Source organism: Phyllobates terribilis, unplaced genomic scaffold (assembly GCF_046119375.1).
Source record: "Phyllobates terribilis strain yellow unplaced genomic scaffold, ASM4611937v1 Scaffold_36__1_contigs__length_13169755, whole genome shotgun sequence".
NCBI classification, from domain to species: Eukaryota; Metazoa; Chordata; class Amphibia; order Anura; family Dendrobatidae; genus Phyllobates; species Phyllobates terribilis.
This window is the reverse complement of record NW_027362796.1, coordinates 565,146-586,243: the sequence shown is the minus strand read 5'-3', so window position 1 is coordinate 586,243 and position 21,098 is coordinate 565,146. Positions and strand designations below refer to the sequence as shown.

The following is a 21,098-nucleotide window of genomic DNA, read 5'->3' as shown; positions in this document are numbered from 1 at the left end:
TAGAAGCTGGATGCTGTACCTGGCTGGCATACAAAAATATGGCGAAGCCCACGTCAAAAGTTTTGGGAAAAATTAATTAAAAAATAAATAATAATTTAAGGACTGCATCTTTATTAACTCCTCAAATGTCATTTAGTGTTAAAATAATGGATTTATTTTAAAAAAAAATGGCGTGGGATCCCCCATAATTTTAGTCTCTAGCGGAGGTTAAGCAGACGGCTGGGGCAGATGTTTGAAGCCTGGGAAGGGGGTAAAACCCACGGAGCTTCCCAGGCTACTAATATCAGCCCCCAGCTGAATACCTAGCCTTTACTAGCTATTAAAATGGGGGACCCCCCCCAAAAAAATGACGTGGGGTCCCCCCTATTTTAATAGCTAGCAAAGGCTAGGCAGACAGCTGGGGGCTGATATTAATAGCCCAGGAAGGGTGCCATGAATATTGGCCCCCTCCCAGGCTAGAAACACCAGTCGTCAGCCGCCCCAGAAATGGCGCATCCATAGGATGCGCCAACTCTGGCACTTAGCCTCGCTCTTCCACGCTGCCCTGGTGCGGTGGCAGGGGGTAATAGTGGTGGGGTTCATGTCAGCGCCAGCTGCCATGAAGCCCAGGTTAGTAATGATGGGCGTCTATAAGACACCCCCATTACTAACCTACAAAGTGTTAAAAAGAAAAAACACACTACACCCAGAAAAAAATAATTTATTTGAAATAAAACACACAATTTTATTTAATTCTTAGTTTACTAAAAATAATAGTTACCTGTCCACGTTCCTGCGCTGATCTCCCATGCACAGCTGTCACATCTGGAGATGGTGACAGCTGTGCATGGCTGCTGTAAGCTCACGCTGCCGGGAACACGTCCGCTCCCGGCAGCGGGAGCCACTGACTGAGGTCACCGGAGTGCATTCAGGCAGCGCAGCTCCGGAGACCTCCTTTACGGCACTGCTGTACCGTGGGAATTTCTCACGATACAGCAGGGCCGTAAAGGAGCTAACCGGAGCAGCGCTGCCTGAACTCCGGTGAACCCTTACGGCCCCGTCATTCTAGCGGCGGCAGCGGTTCAGAGCGGTCACATTCTATGTGGCTGCTCTGAACTGGAGATCTTCGTGGGACACTCGTGGACTGCTACGGAGGGGTAAGGATAAGGTTGTGGTTTATTATTTTATATTTTATTACAGGAGATCGATGGCTTCGGGGAATTAGGTGTCTAGGTGAGTATAGGTGTAGTTTTTTATTTTTTACTTTATTTTAGGTGGCGATCGGCGGGGACAGGTAATGTATGAACTAATTTCTTTTAGGTAACCACTGGCCACCAATGACATGTATTTAACATTTATTGGGGACACAGTAGGGCAATTTAAATAGCAGGATCAGTCTGATGGGAACTACTGCTCCCATCGAGCTGATCCTGCTGGCAGGAGTGGACGGGGGACAGACATAGGCCGATGGGAGTAGTAGTGTCACATCGGCCTATGTCTGCCTGCACGCACACACCCGCACACACACCGCACACACCCGCACACATCGCACAGACACCGCACACACCCGCACACATCGCACAGACACCGCGCACACCCGCACAAACATCGCGCACACACCCCGCACACACACTAATCATGACGGTCTGATCGTCTGGGAGGTGAGGCTGACCTGTGCGGCCGTGGGAAAGTTCATGTGAGTTCATGCAGTCAAGCATGAACTCACATGAACCCTCTGAGGGCACCGCGGCTACTTCAAATGAACAGCTGATCGGCATCAGCTGATACCTCAGCTGTTCATTTGAAATAACCGGCGGGAAAGCGCAGCACAGAACGGGAAAGCCGGCGGTGAAGTCTTTTCACTGCCGGCTTCCCCGCCCGGGTCCTTCGCTCCCCGCTCCTTGGAGCTGCGCTCCCCGCCCGGTCCTAACTTACGATCGGGATGGGAGGTGGCGAGGGGAGCGGAGGATCGGGGTGGGAGGCTGCGGGGAAGCAGTATGGGGCTGTGTGATTGTTTAAAAGCCGGCGGCTTTATACCGCCCGCCGGCTTTTAAACAATCAGGAGAATTCTCCCCCGCTGGGATGGCATTCTGATGACAGGCTGGATCGTGCTGCCATCCAACTTGTCATCCTTCACAGACACTGCAGAGCGCAGGCATTATGGGAACTTCCGATTCCGGTATCCGATATTGTAAAAGTATCGGAATTAAGTATCGGAATTCCGATACCGCGAATATCGGCCGATACCCGATATTACAGTATCGGAATGCTCAACACTAGTTATGAGGCTTTGTAAGTTGTCCCGGTAGCGAGGATCTAGGAGGGTGGACACCCAATAATCAGCCGTGTTGAGAATGTGGGCGATGCGGCGGTCATTTCTCAGGCACTGCAGCATGAAATCAACCATGTGCTGCAGACTGCCAACTGGCCAAGAAACGCTGTCCCCTGCTTGAGGCGTGATCTCTGCCTGCTCTGCATCACCCCACCCTCGCTCTAGATACTGACTACTAGAGCATTGTGTACCTCCCTCCTCTGGACAGATGTCTTCCTCATCCATTGACTCCTCCTCATCCTCCTCACAAAGTGTCCCCTGCCTAGGTCTTTGTGAGGAACCACGTTGCGCAGACTGTAGAGAATCAGATGGCATTTGTGACTCCTCATCCTCCACTTCCAAAACCTTGTCCCTTAGTGCTTGCAGTGTTTTTTCAAGCAGGCAGATAAGGGGGATAGTCATGCTGACTAGTGCATCATCTGCACTCGCCATCCTTTTGGAATAATCGAAGGCATGCAAAACGTGGCAAATGTCCTTCAAAGAGGCCCACTCAGTGGTGGTGAAGTGTGAACGGCGCGCACTGCGACTTTTTTGCGCCTGCTGCAGCTGGTACTCCATTACTGCTGCCTGCTGCTCACACAACCTCTCCAACATATGTAACGTTGAATTCCACCTGGTGGGTAGGTCACATATGATGCGATGTTCCGTAAGACGTAATCGGCGCTGCAGAGCTGCAATGCCTGATCTTGCGTTGCTGGAACGCCGCAAGTGAGCGCACTCTATGCGGACCTTGTGAAGCAGTGCATCAAGATCCGGATAGTCCCTCAAAAAACTCTGCACAACCAAGTTGAGCACATGTGCCAGACATGGGATGTGAGTGAAGTTGCCTAGGCCCAGAGCTGCCACCAGATTTCGGCCATTGTCACACACTACCATGCCTGGCTGGAGATTCGCTGGCACAAACCACACGTCGCTCTACTGCTTGATGGCATTCCAGAGCTCCTGTGCTGTGTGGCTTCGATTCCCCAAAGAAATTAATTTTAATACGGCCTGTTGACGTTTGGCCACAGCTGTGCTCATATCGGTCATCATAACAGGTAACCGTTCACGGGTCGATGTGGAGGTAGACCGTGACGGCTCCTGCAGCGCTGATTCAGAGGAACTGGAGTATGAGGAGGAGTCAATGTGTACAGACTGGATTCCTGCAGTCCTTGGAGTTGGCAGAACACGTACAGCGCCACTCTCAAGATCTGTACCCGGCTCCACAACATTTACCCAATGGGCAGTGAGGGAAAGGTATCGTCCCTGTCCATGCTTACTGGTCCACGCATCGGTGGTCAGGTGGACCTTGCTACTGACGGCGTTTTGTAGCGCATGTTTAATTTTTCCCTCCACATGATGTTGCAGGGCAGGGACGGCTTGCCTGCTGAAATAAAAGCGGCTGGGCACGTTGTATTGTGGGACTGCCAATGCCATAAAGTTACGGAAGGTGTCAGTCTCCACCAGCCTGAATGATAGCATTTCAAGGGCCAGTAGTTTAGCAATGCCAGCATTCAGAGCCTGTGCTCGGGGGTGGTTTGCCGAGTATGGGCGCCTTTTCTCCCATGCCTGTGCTAACGATGGCTGTAGACTGGCCTGGGAGTGTGAGGATGACAGGGAAAGTGGTGCTGTGGGTGGAATTACACTGTGTCTCTGTACAACAGTGCCAGAGATTCTTCCATGGCGATCCTGTGAGGAAGCCGAACCAGCTGTGTGTGAGCTGGAGGAAGAGGCTACAACACGAGCTGAAGAGGTATTAGGTGGCACTGTAGGTTGGCCTAGGTCTTCAGTGTGTTTTTGTAACTCCACCACGTGCTTGGTCCGCACATGTTTCCACATATTTGTGGTATTGAGGTTACTGACACTTTTCCCTCTTTTCACCTTCTGATTACACTGCTTGCATTTGACAAAGCAAATGTCATCTGCAACTGTGTCAAAAAAGGACCAGGCACTGCAAGTCTTGGGAGCGTCCGCTTTGGATTTTGGAAGAGCCATGCTCCTAATGGGTGCCTAAGTGGAGGCTACAGGCAACCAAGTCTGCCCCCTCCCTATCCCTCCTTTTTGGGCTGTTTGGGGAATCTCTTCCTCAGAGCTGCTCCCACCACCTTCCTGTCCCTCACACCATGATGGGTCAAGGACCTCATCATCTACACCACCCTCTTCAAACAACTGCTTCTCCTGGGTAGTCTCGACAGCACAGTACGCACCAGAAAGAGGCACCTGAGTCTCATCATCAGATGCATACTGAGGTGTGCTGCTGACCATAGGCACTGGCCCACCCGCCTCTTCAGATTCAGAGAGACAAAACGGTTGCGCATCACTGCATACTACCTCTTCTTCAAATTCTCGAATTCTGCTTGGCTGGCCCCCTCTTTCCAAGCCAAGAGATTCAGAGAACAGAAGTAGAGATGGCTCCTGTCCAGGGCTCTCTGACTGCCTGGGCAATTTGGCAGGTGGTGAAGAGACAGATGGGTGCTCTTCAGTGCTCTGGACCTGAGGGGATCTGGAACTAATTGAAGTCGATGCGTTAGCTGCCATCCATCCGACAACGGCTTCAATTTGGTCCTCTCGCAGTAGTGGGGTACGGCTAGCTCCTACAAAGCTGCGCATAAAGGACTGTTCCCTGGTAAAACTGGGGGATGCTGAGTCACTGGTGCCCGCAGCAGGCACAGAATCCCCACGTCCTCTCCCTGCAGGCACAGAATCCTCACGTCCTCTCCCTGCAGAAACTCCACGACCACGACCACTCCCTGCCTACTTCATCTTGGTAGTCTGATAAAGATAGGCAGAAAAGTACTAAGGCCTTAGTAAGCTTATTCCTGAACAGCTGCTAACATGTATAAGAAACACTAATTTTATAAAGTATGGACTAGACTTTAATATGAGCTAATGTGGCCTACACAACTGTAAAGTGGAGTGTTTGGTGAACTTTATTTAGTTTTTTTTGTCACAAAAAGACACTGGATGTGCCCAAAGATGTAATACCGATAGTATCACAAACTTTTTGTAGCTATTACAATGTAGGAAGGTAACCTACAATGCAATAGATGAGGCTACAAAAAATAGGCTAATACTAATCTGGCTAGGGCTGCAGGGCGCAATGCTGCAGAAAGGCTCCTCTAACTACTCCTATATAGTGTGTTTGGAACCAATTTAGCTGAATACGGATGGAACCACCACACTAATAGGAGATATCAGGAAAAATTATGAATTGTCAAAAAAGGACAATGTATGAGGCAGTGACACACACTGAGTGCACTACAACCAGACGTGGCTGAAGCACACACTGCAGGGTGAGCTGCACTCACACACACACACAGACCTTGCAGACAGCCGTGAACAGCGCAGAGAACTGTGCACTAGCGCTGCATGGCACAGCGATTTATAAAGTAGCTTGGGTAAAGCAGAATAGACCAAATAGGTAGCTAAAACTGTCCCTCAGAACAGCAGCGTCCTATGCCTAACTGAATTCACAGCAGAGTGAGCTCAAAATGGCGGCGGCGGCTTTTATAGTGCATCATGACATCATTTCAGCAGCCAATCACAGCCATGCCATTAGTTAAGATGCCTACATGCCTAACAGGATGTGCCCACACTTCTTAGGATCCTCATTGGCTGAATAAAATGAAACTGGCTCATTGCATTATGGGAACTTCCGATTCCGGTATACGATATTGTAAAAGTATCGGAATTAAGTATTGGAATTCCGATACCGCGAATATCGGCCGATACCCGATATTTCAGTATCGGAATGCTCAACACTAATTATAACCCCAGCCCCTGAGGAAGCCAGTCATCGAATGGACATAGAGAGTACTACTAAGAAGTTGTACCGATGGACCTCAGCCAGTGAGGTCCTCACAAATCAACTGGGAGCTTAGAGTAGCTCTCAGGGGCCGTAGTGACACAGGGGATGATGGGCCTTCCCATAATGGTTTGCTGGACTGTTGTGGCTTGTAACAAAAGTTATGTACTGCTACATGTAACCAGAAAGTTCCTGACTGCTTCTTCTGCATTATGCATTCATACGCTGCATTCAATCACGCAGTTAAATCTGCATGTGTTCATTGAACAATGCGGATTTACCACATCTAATACATTCTATTGTGGAAATTTCTGTTTGCGGAGACTAGTGTCTCCACAACAGAAATTAACATGCTGTGGCTCGTAAACCCGCACCACCGGTGAGTTTATGCAACGTCAAATAGAAGCACCTTGGGCATGGGATTTCTATAAATCCCATCTACTGTGCTTGTAATGTGGAATGTAGCGTTTTATACGCAGCGCAGGTGAGCTGCATCCAAAACTCTGCTATTCCTGATCGTGGGCACGTACCCTTGGACATTGTTCTTCCTCATTCATCTCCACATCATCTGGTCCAGGCTTGCAGAGTCAGGAGATATGAGTTCTCTATATATATATATATATTTTTTTTTCCTTTTGAGGTTGGGGGGTCCACTTATAGCTATTGTTGTTATGGACGTGACTTACCTAACATTGCGCAGTGAATCTGTTTTCACTATAGTGACTGATATTTCTTGTTGATAAAACTGTGATATTTTTTTCACTTTAAACTTTTTTTTAAACAACACTGATTAGTGTGATCATACAACATACAAACCTCTGATCGCTCCGGTGATGCACTGTACTACTGTAGTGCCGTGTATTATCCCTGCCTGTCAGTGTAATACTAACGACTCCATACATATGAGATAAGTGTTGCCTAAATGGTCATTTGGCAGACGGCTATCTCTCCCGACTCCCCCATACACACAAATATTCCAGCTTTCCTGTGGTTTGTATGAGAGCGTCGCCTCCAGACTCCTCTAGTCGAGGATTATCTACAGGAAAAACAAATGGATTAGCCTCTGAAATTCAGGATGCCAGATCCTTCCCTGCCCTGACATCATCTGTCCGTAGGCCCCGAATACATTGTATAGTCGACTAAACCCCACTGAAATCAGTGCTTTAATGTAACTTTAGTCTAATGTGTATGGGGGTGTTAAAAGGTAACTTATTACTATGGAGTACTTGGGTGAGGAGGGGAATTGAGCCGAACATTGTCAAACCTTCTTAGATGCCATGTTTCCTTTTGACAGCAGCAAGTGGTTAAACTGTCAGGGTTTCTGTTGCAGACGCACCTGTGCCATCTCTGCAGTGTACATCTATGTTCTGGTGCCCTAAAGAGTTATTTTTTTTTTAAAAACAAATGTTTAACCTCTTAAGAAATAACAATGGGCCTAATACGTTTTGCAAGTTTCTTTCTTTTTACAAGAATTGTTGGTGCCAGTTTTCTTTTGAAACATTTTAATATCTGATTTTTTTCTGGTGTATTTCTTGTAATATAGGAAAGCCTGAGTCCAGAAATAAACCCCATAAAAAACTGTATATGGAGACTTTGGTATCAAGTAATTTCTGTCCGCGGTGTTTGTGCAAACAAAAAAGCTTTTATAAAAGCCTCAAACTTCTGTGTGTGAATCAGTCATGAGATCTAACATGGTAGAGCCCGGGGAAGACGGGAAACATTCATATAGATGGCTGGTGGTGATGTAGTAAGTGACAGACTCTGGCCAAAAATGTTTCTGGAGCTGTAGTAGAAGATGAAGATGTCGTCCTCATCATGAAATAGTTATTTCTCATGTCACGTGTAGTGTTGAGCATTCCGATACTGTAATATCGGGTATCGGCCGATATTCGCGGTATCGGTATTCCGATACTTAATTCCGATACTTTTACAATATCGGATACCGGAATCGGAAGTTCCCATAATGCCTGCGCTCTGCAGTGTCTGTGAAGGATGACAAGTTGGATGGCAGCGCGATCCAGCCTGTCATCAGAATGCCATCCCAGCGGGGGAGAATTCTCCTGATTGTTTAAAAGCCGGCGGGCGGTATAAAGCCGCCGGCTTTTAAACAATCACACAGCCCCATACTGCTTCCCCGCAGCCTCCCACCCCGATCCTCCGCTCCCCTCGCCACCTCCCATCCCGATCGTAAGTTAGGACCGGGCGGGGAGCGCAGCTCCAAGGAGCGGGGAGTGAAGGACCCGGGCGGGGAAGCCGGCAGTGAAAACACTTCACCGCCGGCTTTCCCGTTCTGTGCTGCGCTTTCCCGCCGGTTATTTCAAATGAACAGCTGAGGTATCAGGTGATGCCGATCAGCTGTTCATTTGAAGTCGCCGCGTTGCCCTCAGAGGGTTCATGTGAGTTCATGCTTGACTGCATGAACTCACATGAACTTTCCCACGGCCGCACAGGTCAGCCTCACCTCCCAGACCCGTCATGATTAGGGTGTGTGCGGTGTCTGTGCGATGTGTGCGGGGTGTGTGTGCGATGTTTGTGCGGGTGTGCGCGGTGTCTGTGCGTGCAGGCAGACATAGGCCGATGTGACACTACTACTCCCATCGGCCTATGTCTGTCCCCCGTCCACTCCTGCCAGCAGGATCAGCTCGATGGGAGCAGTAGTTCCCATCAGACTGATCCTGCTATTTAAATTGCCCTACTGTGTCCCCAATAAATGTTAAATACATGTCATTGGTGGCCAGTGGTTACCTAAAAGAAATTAGTTCATACATTACCTGTCCCCGCCGATCGCCACCTAAAATAAAGTAAAAAATAAAAAACTACACCTATACTCACCAAGACACCTAATTCCCCGAAGCCATCGATCTCCTGTAATAAAATATAAAATAATAAACCACAACCTTATCCTTACCCCTCCGTAGCAGTCCACGAGTGTCCCACGAAGATCTCCAGTTCAGAGCAGCCACATAGAATGTGACCGCTCTGAACCGCTGCCGCCGCTAGAATGACGGGGCCGTAAGGGTTCACCGGAGTTCAGGCAGCGCTGCTCCGGTTATCTCCTTTACGGCCCTGCTGTATCGTGAGAAATTCCCACGGTACAGCAGTGCCGTAAAGGAGGTCTCCGGAGCTGCGCTGCCTGAATGCACTCCGGTGACCTCAGTCAGTGGCTCCCGCTGCCGGGAGCGGACGTGTTCCCGGCAGCGTGAGCTTACAGCAGCCATGCACAGCTGTCACCATCTCCAGATGTGACAGCTGTGCATGGGAGATCAGCGCAGGAACGTGGACAGGTAACTATTATTTTTAGTAAACTAAGAATTAAATAAAATTGTGTGTTTTATTTCAAATAAATTATTTTTTTCTGGGTGTAGTGTGTTTTTTCTTTTTAACACTTTGTAGGTTAGTAATGGGGGTGTCTTATAGACGCCCATCATTACTAACCTGGGCTTCATGGCAGCTGGCGCTGACATGAACCCCACCACTATTACCCCCTGCCACCGCACCAGGGCAGCGTGGAAGAGCGAGGCTAAGTGCCAGAGTTGGCGCATCCTATGGATGCGCCATTTCTGGGGCGGCTGACGACTGGTGTTTCTAGCCTGGGAGGGGGCCAATATTCATGGCACCCTTCCTGGGCTATTAATATCAGCCTGGGAAGCTCCGTGGGTTTTACCCCCTTCCAGGCTTCAAACATCTGCCCCAGCCGTCTGCTTAACCTCCGCTAGAGACTAAAATTATGGGGGATCCCACGCCATTTTTTTTTATTTAGTCCCTAAATTATTATTTATTTTTTAATTAATTTTTCCCAAAACTTTTGACGTGGGCTTCGCCATATTTTTGTATGCCAGCCAGGTACAGCATCCAGCTTCTATGAACGCGCCATTTTCCGGGGCGGCTGCGGACTGCAATTTTCAGCGGGGAGCAGAAAGCTTGGGCCTCCCTGCGCTGCAGATTCCATCCCCCAGCTGCCTAGTTGTACCTGGCTGGACACAAAAATAGGGAGAAGCTCCACGTTTTTTTTTTTTTTTTTTTTAATTATTTCATGAAATTCATGGAATAATTAAGAAAAAAAGGGCTTCCCTATATTGTTGTGTCCAACCAGGTACAAATAGGCAGCTGGTGGTTGGGGGCAGCCCGTTCCTGCCTGCTGTACCTGGCTGGACCCAAATATAGTGCAAAGCTCCACGTCAATTTTTTTTTAATTATTTCAGGAAATTCATGAAATAATTAAAAAAAAATTATGTGGGGCTTCGCCCTATATTTGTGTCCAGTCAGGTACAGCAGGCAGGAACGGGCTGCCCCCAACCACCAGCTGCCTATTTGTACCTAGCCGGACACAACAATATAGGGAAGCCCTTTTTTTTCTTAATTATTCCATGAATTTCATGAAATAATTAAAAAAAAATACGTGGAGCTTCGCCCTATTTTTGTGTCCAGCCAGGTACAACAAGGCAGCTGGGGGCTGGAATGCCGTCACAGCCAGACACTGAGGAGTGGAAGTATGCCTGCGCTTCTCAGTGTCTGCGGGATGACAGGCTGGATGGCAGCGTTCTGCTGCGGTCCAGCCTGTCATCTCGATGTAGCAGAGCTGGAGCCGTCGTGGGAGCCATGGAAAGGTAAAGATGAGGTTGGTTTATTATTTTTCTTTTATTGCAGGAGATCGTTGGCTTCAGCTGGAATGGGCGTGATGGTAAGTATGGTTTAATTTAGAACAATAAAGAATTGTGTGTTTATTTCAATTAAAGGACTTTTTTCTGGGTGTTTGTGTTTTTTTTAAATACTTTACTAGAAATTCATGGTGGTCATGTCTAATATTGGCGTGCCCCCATGAATTTCGGGCTTAGGGCCAGCTGATAATGCCAAGCTGGCCTTAACCCCTTTATTACCCAGTGAGCCACCGCACCAGGGCCCTGGATGAGTTGGGTACAGCGCCAGAAGATGGCGCTTCTATGAACGCGCCATTTTCCGGGGCGGCTGCGGACTGCAATTTGCAGCGGGTGGGGCCCAGAAAGCTTGGGCCTCCCTGCGCTGCAGATTCCAGCCCCCAGCTGCCTAGTTGTACCTGGCTGGACACAAAAATAGGGCGAAGCTCCACGTTTTTTTTTTTAAATTCATGAAATTCATGGAATAATTAAGAAAAAAGGGCTTCCCTATATTGTTGTGTCCGGCTAGGTACAAATAGGCAGCTGGTGGTTGGGGGCAGCCCGTTCCTGCCTGCTGTACCTGACTGGACACAAATATAGGGCGAAGCCCCACATCAATTTTTTTTTTAATTATTTCATGAATTTCCTGAAATGATTTAAAAAAATTGACGTGGGGCTTCGCACTATATAAAAAAAGGGAAGCCCTTTTTTTCTTAATTATTTCATGAATTTCATGAAATAATTAAAAAAAAAAAATACGTGAAGCTTCTCCCTATTTTTGTGTCCAGCCAGGTACAACTAGGCAGCTGGGGGATGGAATCTGCAGCGCAGGGAGGCCCAAGCTTTCTGCCCCCCCCCCCCCCCCGCTGAAAATTGCAGTCCGCAGCCACCCCGGAAAATGGCGCGTTCATAGAAGCTGGATGCTGTACCTGGCTGCATACAAAAATATGGCGAAGCCCACGTCAAAAGTTTTGGGAAAAATTAATTAAAAAATAAATAATAATTTAGGGACTGCATCTTTATTAACTCCTCAAATGTCATTTAGTGTTAAAATAAAGGATTTATTTTAAAAAAAATTGACGTGGGGCTTCGCCCTATATTTGTGTCCAGCCAGGTACAGCAGGCAGGAACAGGCTGCCCCCAACCACCAGCTGCCTATTTGTACCTGGCCAGACACAACAATATAGGGAAGCCCTTTTTTTAAAAAAATTATTTCATGAAATAATTAAAAAAAAATTGACGTGGGGCTTCGCACTATATTTGTGTCCAGCCAGGTACAGCAGGCAGGAACGGGCTGCCCCCAACCACCAGCTGCCTATTTGTACCTGGTTGGACACAACAATATAGGGAAGCCCTTTTTTTCTTAATTATTCCATGAATTTCATGAAATAATTTAAAAAAAAAATGCGTGGGGCTTCGCCCTGTTTTTGTGCCCAGCCAGATACAACTAGGCAGATGGGGGCTGGAATCCGCAGCGCAGGGAGACCCAAGCTTTCTGGGCCACCCCCGCTGCAAATTGCAGTCCGCAGCCGCCCCAGAAAATGGCGCGTTCATAGAAGCGCCATCTTCTGGCGCTGTACCCAACTCATCCAGGGCCCTGGTGCGGTGGCTCACTGGGTAATAAAGGGGTTAAGGCCAGCTTGGCATTATCAGCTGGCCCTAAGCCCGAAATTCATGGGGTCACGCCAATATTAGACATGACCACCATGAATTTCTAGTAAAGTATTTAAAAAAACACAACACCCAGAAAAAAGTCCTTTAATTGAAATAAAGACACAATTCTTTATTGTTCTAAATTAAACCATACTTACCGTCACGCCCATTCCAGCTGAAGCCAACGATCTCCTGCAATAAAAGTAAAATAATAAAGCAACATCATCCTTACCTTTCCATGGCTCCCACGACAGCTTCAGCTCTGCTACATCGAGATGACAGGCTGGACCGCAGCAGAACGCTGCCATCCATCCTGTCATCCCGCAGACACTGAGAAGCGCAGGCATGCTTCCACTCCTCAGTGTCTGGCTGTGACGGCATCCAGATGAGCCGAGGTCATGTCCAATGAACTCAGCTCACCTCATGTACGTCACTGACAGCGTGGGAAAATTCTCCTGCACTCAGCACTTCAGCGTGAGAATTTTCCCACGCTGTCAGTGACGTGCATGAGGTGAGCTGAGTTCATTGGACATGAACTCGGCTCATCTGGATGACGTCACAGAGAGACACTGAGGAGCGCAAGCATGCCTGCGCTTCTCAGTGTCTGCGGGATGACAGGCTGGATGGCAGCGTTCTGCTGCGGTCCAGCCTGTCATCTCGATGTAGCAGAGCTGGAGCTGTCCTGGGAACCATTGAAAGGTAAGGATGAGGTTGCTTTATTATTTTACTTTTATTGCAGGAGATCGTTGGCTTCAGCTGGAATGGGCGTGATGGTAAGTATGGTTTAATTTAGAACAATAAAGAATTGTGTCTTTATTTCAATTAAAGGACTTTATTCTGGGTGTTTGTGTTTTCTTTTAACTTTGACTATGGGGTTAGTAATGGGGGTGTCTTATAGACGCCTCTCCATTACCAACCTGGGCTTGATGTCAGCTGGCATTATAAGCTGACATCAACCCCAACCCTATTACCCCCTGCCACCGCACCAGGGCAGCGTGGAAGAGCGAGGCTAAGTGCCAGAATTGGCGCATCCTATGGATGCGCCATTTCTGGGGCGGCTGACGATTCTAGCCTGGGAGGGGGCCAATATTCATGGCACCCTTCCTGGGCTATTAATATCAGCCCCCAGCTGTCTGCCTAGCCTGTGCTAGCTATTAAATTAGGGGGGACCCCACGTTATTTTTTTTGGGGGGTTCCCCCATTTTAATAGCTAGTAAAGGCTAGGTATTCAGCTGGGGGCTGATATTAGTAGCCTGGGAAGCTCCGTGGGTATTACCCCCTTCCCAGGCTTCAAACATCTGCCCCAGCTGTCTGCTTAACCTCCGCTAGAGCCTAAAATTAAGGGGAACCCCACGCCAATTTTTTTTTAAATAAATCCTTTATTTTAACACTAAATGACAAGTACAGTAATCAACACTGTCACTGTACTTCATATATATGTGACTGACATGTTTCTATCTATCTAATCTATGTGTGATTCTCTATTCTTTCTATTCTAAATTGTCGGGTACAGATGCTGAATTGCCGGCCGGCTTTCTTAAAGAGACGGTGCATGAAAACACTATTATTTTTTTAAATAAATCCTTTACACTAAATGACAAGTACAGTAAGCAACACTGTCACTGTACTTCTTATATATGTGACTGACATGTTTCTATCTATCTAATCTATGTGTGAAGCTCTATTCTGTCTGTTATAAATTGTCGGGTACCGCTGCTGAATTGCCGGCTGGCTTTCTTAAAGAGACGGTGCATGAAAACACTAATATTTTTTTTAATAAATCCTTTACACTAAATGACAAGTACAGTAAGCAACATTGTCACTGTACTTCATATATATGTGACTAACATGTTTCTATCTATCTAATCTATGTGTGATGCTCTATTCTTTCTGTTGTAAATTGTCGGGTACCGGTGTATGCCGCTGATGAATTGCCGGCTTTTCATGTCATTCTACATTATTCTTAGTTGTTTTACTTCATGTAGAATTAACCTACAAGGAAAGAAAGGGTTTATTTTCATTCCGATATTTGTGTCCCATTAACTTGCATTGGTTTCCGGTATCGGAATCGGCGATATCCGATACTTTTTGGGTATCGGCCCGATCCAATCCGATACGATATTTCCTGATATCGGAAGGTATCGCTCAACACTAGTCACGTGTAATGAATATCTCCTGCAGTATTGCTAATGCCGATTCCAGTGTCGGTAAATGAGACGACAATTAGTGTTATGGAAGATGAGTCTATGAGAAACGCATTCAACTGGAGAGGAAGAAACTGCTTGTTTTCTGTGGCATAAAATATATAGGTTTTATTAGTAGATGTGAAGAAGAAAACTAAATACTGTAAAATAATAAATCTCCTCAAATGTTTCCCTTATTATCTCCAGTAATTGTATTATTACACAGAATTTTTATGATGTTACATCGGCTCATCTTCTTCTCATTCAGGTCTCTACAATATCAGATCCTCTCAGTGAAGATCTTCTAGATAAGAGAATTTTCTTGATTTACCCATCAAAGATGGATATGGATAGAGACAAGATGGCGGAGAGGATATTACACCTCACCCTAGAGATCCTCTTCCGGCTTACTGGAGAGGTGAGAGATTCTGATGACGTCACATTACATCATTCTTATCTATGGGAATAACAGATGGACAGAACTGGAGAGGTGAGGACTCTGGAAATGTCTGGAGTGAGATTTATTAATGTGTCTCTCCATAACCAGGATTACACAGTAGTGAAGAAGACCTCTAGTGAGCGCTGTCAGGACCCTGCGTCTGAGGGATGGAGAAGACCCCTGAGCCCAATCACGGGGCCTCCACCTTACACCCTGATACATGAGGACATCAATGACCAGAAGATCCTAGAACTCACCTACAAGATGATTGAGCTGCTGACTGGAGAGGTGACACTGCTGGGAATGCTGGGACATTATACAGTAATGCTATGAAGAGATCAGGGGATGACTGTATCATTGTATGTGTTAGGTTCCTATAAGGTGTCAGGATGTCGCTGTCTATTTCTCCATGGAGGAGTGGGAGTATTTAGAAGGACACAAAGATCTGTACAAGGACATCATGATGGAGGTTCCCCAGCCCCTCACATCGCCAGGTAATAGACAGGACTAAATACACATGGCCTATAATTATCTGTATGTAAAGGATGAATTCAGTCCCTGTATGTGTTTCCTCCAGATCTATCCAGTAAGAGAACAACACCAGAGAGATGTCCCCGTCCTCTTCTTTCACAAGACTGTAAACAAGAAGATCCCAGTGTTCCTCAGGATCATCAGGTAGATGAAGAGAAGGTGTCATGAAATCTCCCCTATGATGTATAGATGTCTGTGAAGGTCTTGTGCTCAATTTTGTTTTATCCCCCAGTATTACATGTTTTATACTTGTGAAATGAGAATGGTGGAGATGGCAGGATTAGAGCTGATCATGGATGTGACTTCTTCATCTGTCTGTGACTTTTACAATATTTGTTTCAGGGTGAAGATCTGACCCATATTAATACTACAGAGACATATGTGAGGGGTGATGAGCGGTGTAAGGAGGAGATTCCTACATATGACTACCCAGGTGAGTAGTGACCACTAAATGCAGAGAAGTCACAGATTCTTCTCAGTCACCGGCTGTGGCTGCTTTAATGGTGGTGTAGACCGGCCGTATCACAATCGTGTGATCACCATTTTGCCGCTAGACCACAACATTCTCCTCCATCCGAAAATGTTCAAATTACTTTGTGAATTGGGAAAGCCCTTTTCTAGAGAACTTACAACCTGGAGGATCCACCTACCCCCTGGGATTAGGAGACGCTGTCCGTTACCTGCCCAGATCTGTAAACTACAAAGTCAAATGACAGCGTACGTAGAATGTGCTGACAAGTTAGAAAATCACTTGAAGAAAAACATTATGATGGGCCGTAAGAGAAAGTGGAGGGTAATGATGCTGTTGGCTTCCTAGAACCCTGATATCTTATTGGATGAATCTACCTTCTCTCCCTTCTGTGTTGCTGAATGTCCTCATATGGTCCCTACAAGACCAGGTCCAGTCTTTCTGGCCAAACTTCACTTTTATTATCAACAACATTAAATGTGCAGTGAGGCCAAGTGTGAATTTCTGTACAATAACAACAGAGTTTCCCTTTATCTTGACTTTTCAAACCAATTAACTTCAAACAGGATCGTGATAAACTACATAAAAACATTACACCTGCGCCATGATATATCTCTAAGCTGTGCTTGGCTGAAGACTGTAATATACATATATTCACACCTGCAGAAGATGTGTTGGCTCGAGCCCTGGTTTCATGGATTCACTCCACATCATAAATTCCATGTTTTCAATCCTAAGGAATTCAGATTACTGCACAATCTCTCCTGAAATGGGGAGCTGTCACGAAAACACCAATTGGTCAGACCTTGCAGCTCTCTGGCGCCCCCTTATCCTGCTGGTCAAACACGGTATTGACCGAGGATAAGCACGGGCGCAGCTGCTCTAATTTATGTCGACTATTGCGGCACGTGATGTGACAGGACGTATATATACCACCAGTTCCTTCCAGGAACGTACAGTGCTGGCCAAAAGTATTGGCACCCCTGCAATTCTGTCAGATAATACTCAGTTTCTTCCTGAAAATGATTGCAATCACAAATTCTTTGGTATTATTCTCTTCATTTAATTTGTCTTCAATGAAAAAAACACAAAAAGAATTGTCCTAAAGCCAAATTGGATATAATTCCACACCAAACCTAAAAAACGGGGTGGACAAAAGTATTGGCACCATTTGAAAAATCATGTGATGCTTCTCTAATTCGTGTAATTAACAGCACCTGTAACTTACCTGTGGCACCTAACAGGTGTTGGCAATAACTAAATCACACTTGCAGCCAGTTAACATGGATTAAAGTTGACTCAACCTCTGTCCTGTGTCCTTGTGTGTACCACATTGAGCATGGAGAAAAGAAAGAAGACCAAACAACTGTCTGAGGACTTGAGAAACCAAATTGTGAGGAAGCATGAGCAATCTCAAGGCTACAAGTCCATCTCCAGAGACCTGAATGTTCCTGTGTCTTCCGTGCGCAGTGTCATCAAGAAGTATAAAGCCCATGGCACTGTGGCTAACCTCCCTAGATGTGGACGGAAAAGAAAAATTGACGAGAGATTTCAACGCAATATTGTGCGGATGGTGGATAAAGAACCTCGACTAACATCCAAACAAGTTCAAGCTGCCCTGCAGTCCAAGGGTACAACAGTGTCAACCCGTACTATCCGTCGGCGTCTGAATGAAAAAGGACTGTATGGTAGGATACCCAGGAAGACCCCACTTCTTACCCCGAGACATAAAAGAGCCAGGCTGGAGTTTGCCAAAACTTACCTGAGAAAGCCTAAAACGTTTTGGAAGAATGTTCTCTGGTCAGATGAGACAAAAGTAGAGCTTTTTGGGAAAAAGCATCAACATAGAGTGTACAGGAAAAAAAAAGAGGCATTCAAAGAAAAGAACACGGTCCCTACAGTCAAACATGGCCGAGGTTCTCTGATGTTTTGGGGTTGCTTTGCTGCCTCTGCCACTGGACTGCTTGACCGTGTGCATGGCATTATGAAGTCTGAAGACTACCAACAAATTTTGCAGCATAATGTACAGTGCCTACAAGTAGTATTCAACCCCCTGCAGATTTAGCTGGTTGACACATGCGGAATTAACTTGGCATTGTGACATTTGTACTGTAGATCAGCCTGGAAGTGGGAAATGCACTGCAGCAAATTTTTTTTTTTTTTTTTTAAAACGTAAAAAGTTAATTCAGAGTGTCATTTATTATTCAACCCCTCAAACCACAAGAATTCTGTTTGGTCCCCCTAAAGTATTAAGAAGTAGTTCAGGCACCAAGAATAATGAGCTTCACATGTGTGGATTAAAGATCTCTTTTGCCAGCCTTTTCTGACTATTTAAGACCCTCCCCAAACTTGTGAACAGCACTCAGACATGGTCAATATGGGAAAGACAAAGGAGCATTCCAAGGCCATCAGAGACAAGATCGTGGAGGGTCACAAGGCTGGCAAGGGGTACAAAACCCTTTCCAAGGAGTTGGGCCTACCTGTCTCCACTGTTGGGAGCATCATCCGTAAGTGGAAGGATTATGGAACTACTGTTAGCCTTCCACGGCCAGGACAGCCTTTGAAAGTGTCCTCCCGTGCCGAGGCCAGGCTTGTCCGAAGAGTCAAGGCTAACCCAAGGACAACAAGGAAGGAGCTCCGGGAAGATCTCATGGCAGTGGGGACATTGGTTTCAGTCAATACCATAAGTAACGTACTCCACCGCAATGGTCTCCGTTCCAGACGAGCCCGTAAGGTACCTTTACTTTCAAAGCGACATGTCAAGGCTCGTCTACAGTTTGCTCATGATCACTTGGAGGACTCTGAGACAGACTGGTTCAAGGTTCTATGGTCTGATGAGACCAAGATCGAGATCTTTGGTGCCAACCACACACGTGACGTTTGGAGACTGGATGGCACTGCATACGACCCCAAGAATACCATCCCTACAGTCAAGCATGGTGGTGGCAGCATCATGCTGTGGGGCTGTTTCTCTGCCAAGGGGCCTGGCCATCTGGTCCGCATCCATGGGAAGATGGATAGCACGGCCTACCTGGAGATTTTGGCCAAGAACCTCCGCTCCTCCATCAAAGATCTTAAGATGGGTCGTAATTTCATCTTCCAACAAGACAACGACCCAAAGCACACAGCCAAGAAAACCAAGGCCTGGTTCAATAGGGAAAAAGTCAAGATGTTGGAGTGGCCTAGTCAGTCTCCTGACCTTAACCCAATTGAAAACTTGTGGAAGGAGCTCAAGAATAAAGTCCACATGAGACACCCAAAGAACCTAGATAACTTGGAGAAGATCTGCATGGAGGAGTGGGCCAAGATAACTCCACAGACCTGTGCCGGCCTGATCAGGTCTTATAAAAGACGATTATTTGCTGTAATTGCAAACAAGGGTTATTCCACAAAATATTAAACATAGGGGTTGTATAATAATTGACCCACACTTTTATGTTTAAAATTTAATAAAATTCAACTGAGCAACATAACTTTTTGGTTTGTAAGATTTATGCTTCTGTTCATAAAACCTACTCTCGTTTGCAGTTTGAAGGCTCTAACTTATTTGCATCTTATCAAACCAGCTAAATCTGCAGGGGGTTGAATACTACTTGTAGGCACTGTAGGGCCCAGTGTGAGAAAGCTCACCTCAGAGGTCATGGGTCTTTCAGCAGGACAATGACCCAAAACACACTTCCAAAAGCACTATAAAATGGTTTGAGAGAAAGCAATGGAGACTTCTAAGGTGGCCAGCAATGAGTCCAGACCTGAATCCCATAGAACACCTGTGGAGAGATCTCAAAATGGCAGTTTGGAGAAGGCACCCTTCAAATATCAGGGACCTGGAGCAGTTTGCCAAAGAAGAATGGTCTACAATTCCAGCAGAGCATTGTAAGAAACTCATTGATGGTTACCGGAAGCGGTTGTTCGCAGTTATTTTGGCTAAAGGTTGTGCAACCAAGTATTAGGCTGAGGGTGCCAATACTTTTGTCCGGCCCTTTTTTGGAGTTTTGTGTCAAATGATCAATGATTTGATTTTTGCTTCATTCTCTTTTGTGTTTTTTCCTTGCAAGCAAATTAAATGAAGAGAATAATACCAAAGAATTTGTGATTGCAATAATTTTCAGGAAGAAACTGAGTATTATCTGACAGAATTGCAGGGGTGCTAATACTTTTGGCCAGCACTGTATATATACCTCCGACCAGCCGCCCTCAAACCACAATATCACATAAATACTGGTATACTGCCACCACCGATCGCTTAACAGGTGGATTGGGTACCCGTTAGGTAATGTGAATTAGCGGGTGAGGAACGTGTTTGCTCGACATAGGACAAGAAGAACGAAGCTGGTAAATAATAATGATTTACTCCCAAAAGTGGGCAGTGTTTACAAAAGATATACAAGATATTATAAAAGAGACAATGTACATATATGAATAAACAGTTATTAAAATAAAAGGGATAAGTAATAGCAAAACCTGTGCCACGTGGTGATGGTCTCAGATTCTGTGGGGGGGACGGCTCCCCGGAAATTAGATGTGATTCTTCCACGCAGCGTGGTGTGCATGCGTCTGACATCCCGGGGCAAGAATGACTTAAAAAATGGCCGTTCTGGTTTTTAGTAAAGGGGCCAAAACATTAGGAGACACCCATGGTGCTTACCTCACACGGGGACTCGGCTTTGTGAACCCACCCAGCTGCAGAAGACCTAAAACTCCTTCAGATTTCATATCTTGGTGTGGGGGGGGGGTCCCACATCCAAGATGGAGACATCATGTTTGCTGTCACCACTATTCATGAAGATGGATATCAAATATGAAATCTCTATGATGCTCAGAAGCTCAGAACCCATTTCCCGGGCTTCCGGTGGTCTCCTCGTCACGAAAACCACACCATCACAATTGGAAAAAGATGACCATCTCAAAAATGTGCTCCCTGTGTTTCTGACAGTCATGTGCATGATTAAAATCGACATTAAACATTTGTGCAGCTAAACAATAGGATTGGAGGGAAAAATCCAGGGTATACCAGTGCTTGCTCTGGGCTGAGGCTTTATGACGCTCATAAAAATTCCTGAGGTTTGGGGGAAAAGCAACAGTGAGTTCTATGTA

At 46.3% G+C, this 21,098-nt stretch overlaps 1 protein-coding gene across 1 annotated transcript in view; it reads left to right on the top strand.

Annotated features, from left to right (window-relative positions):
• LOC141182881 (uncharacterized) overlaps positions 1-21,098 on the top strand; it is a 49,309-nt gene that overhangs the window by 22,608 nt on the left and 5,603 nt on the right. The window contains exons 2-6 of the mRNA XM_073661000.1: positions 14,834-14,983; positions 15,113-15,292; positions 15,375-15,498; positions 15,582-15,679; positions 15,878-15,968. Of these exons, the coding sequence (XP_073517101.1) occupies positions 14,834-14,983; positions 15,113-15,292; positions 15,375-15,498; positions 15,582-15,679; positions 15,878-15,968 (643 nt within the window). The remainder of the gene's footprint in view (positions 1-14,833; positions 14,984-15,112; positions 15,293-15,374; positions 15,499-15,581; positions 15,680-15,877; positions 15,969-21,098) is intronic.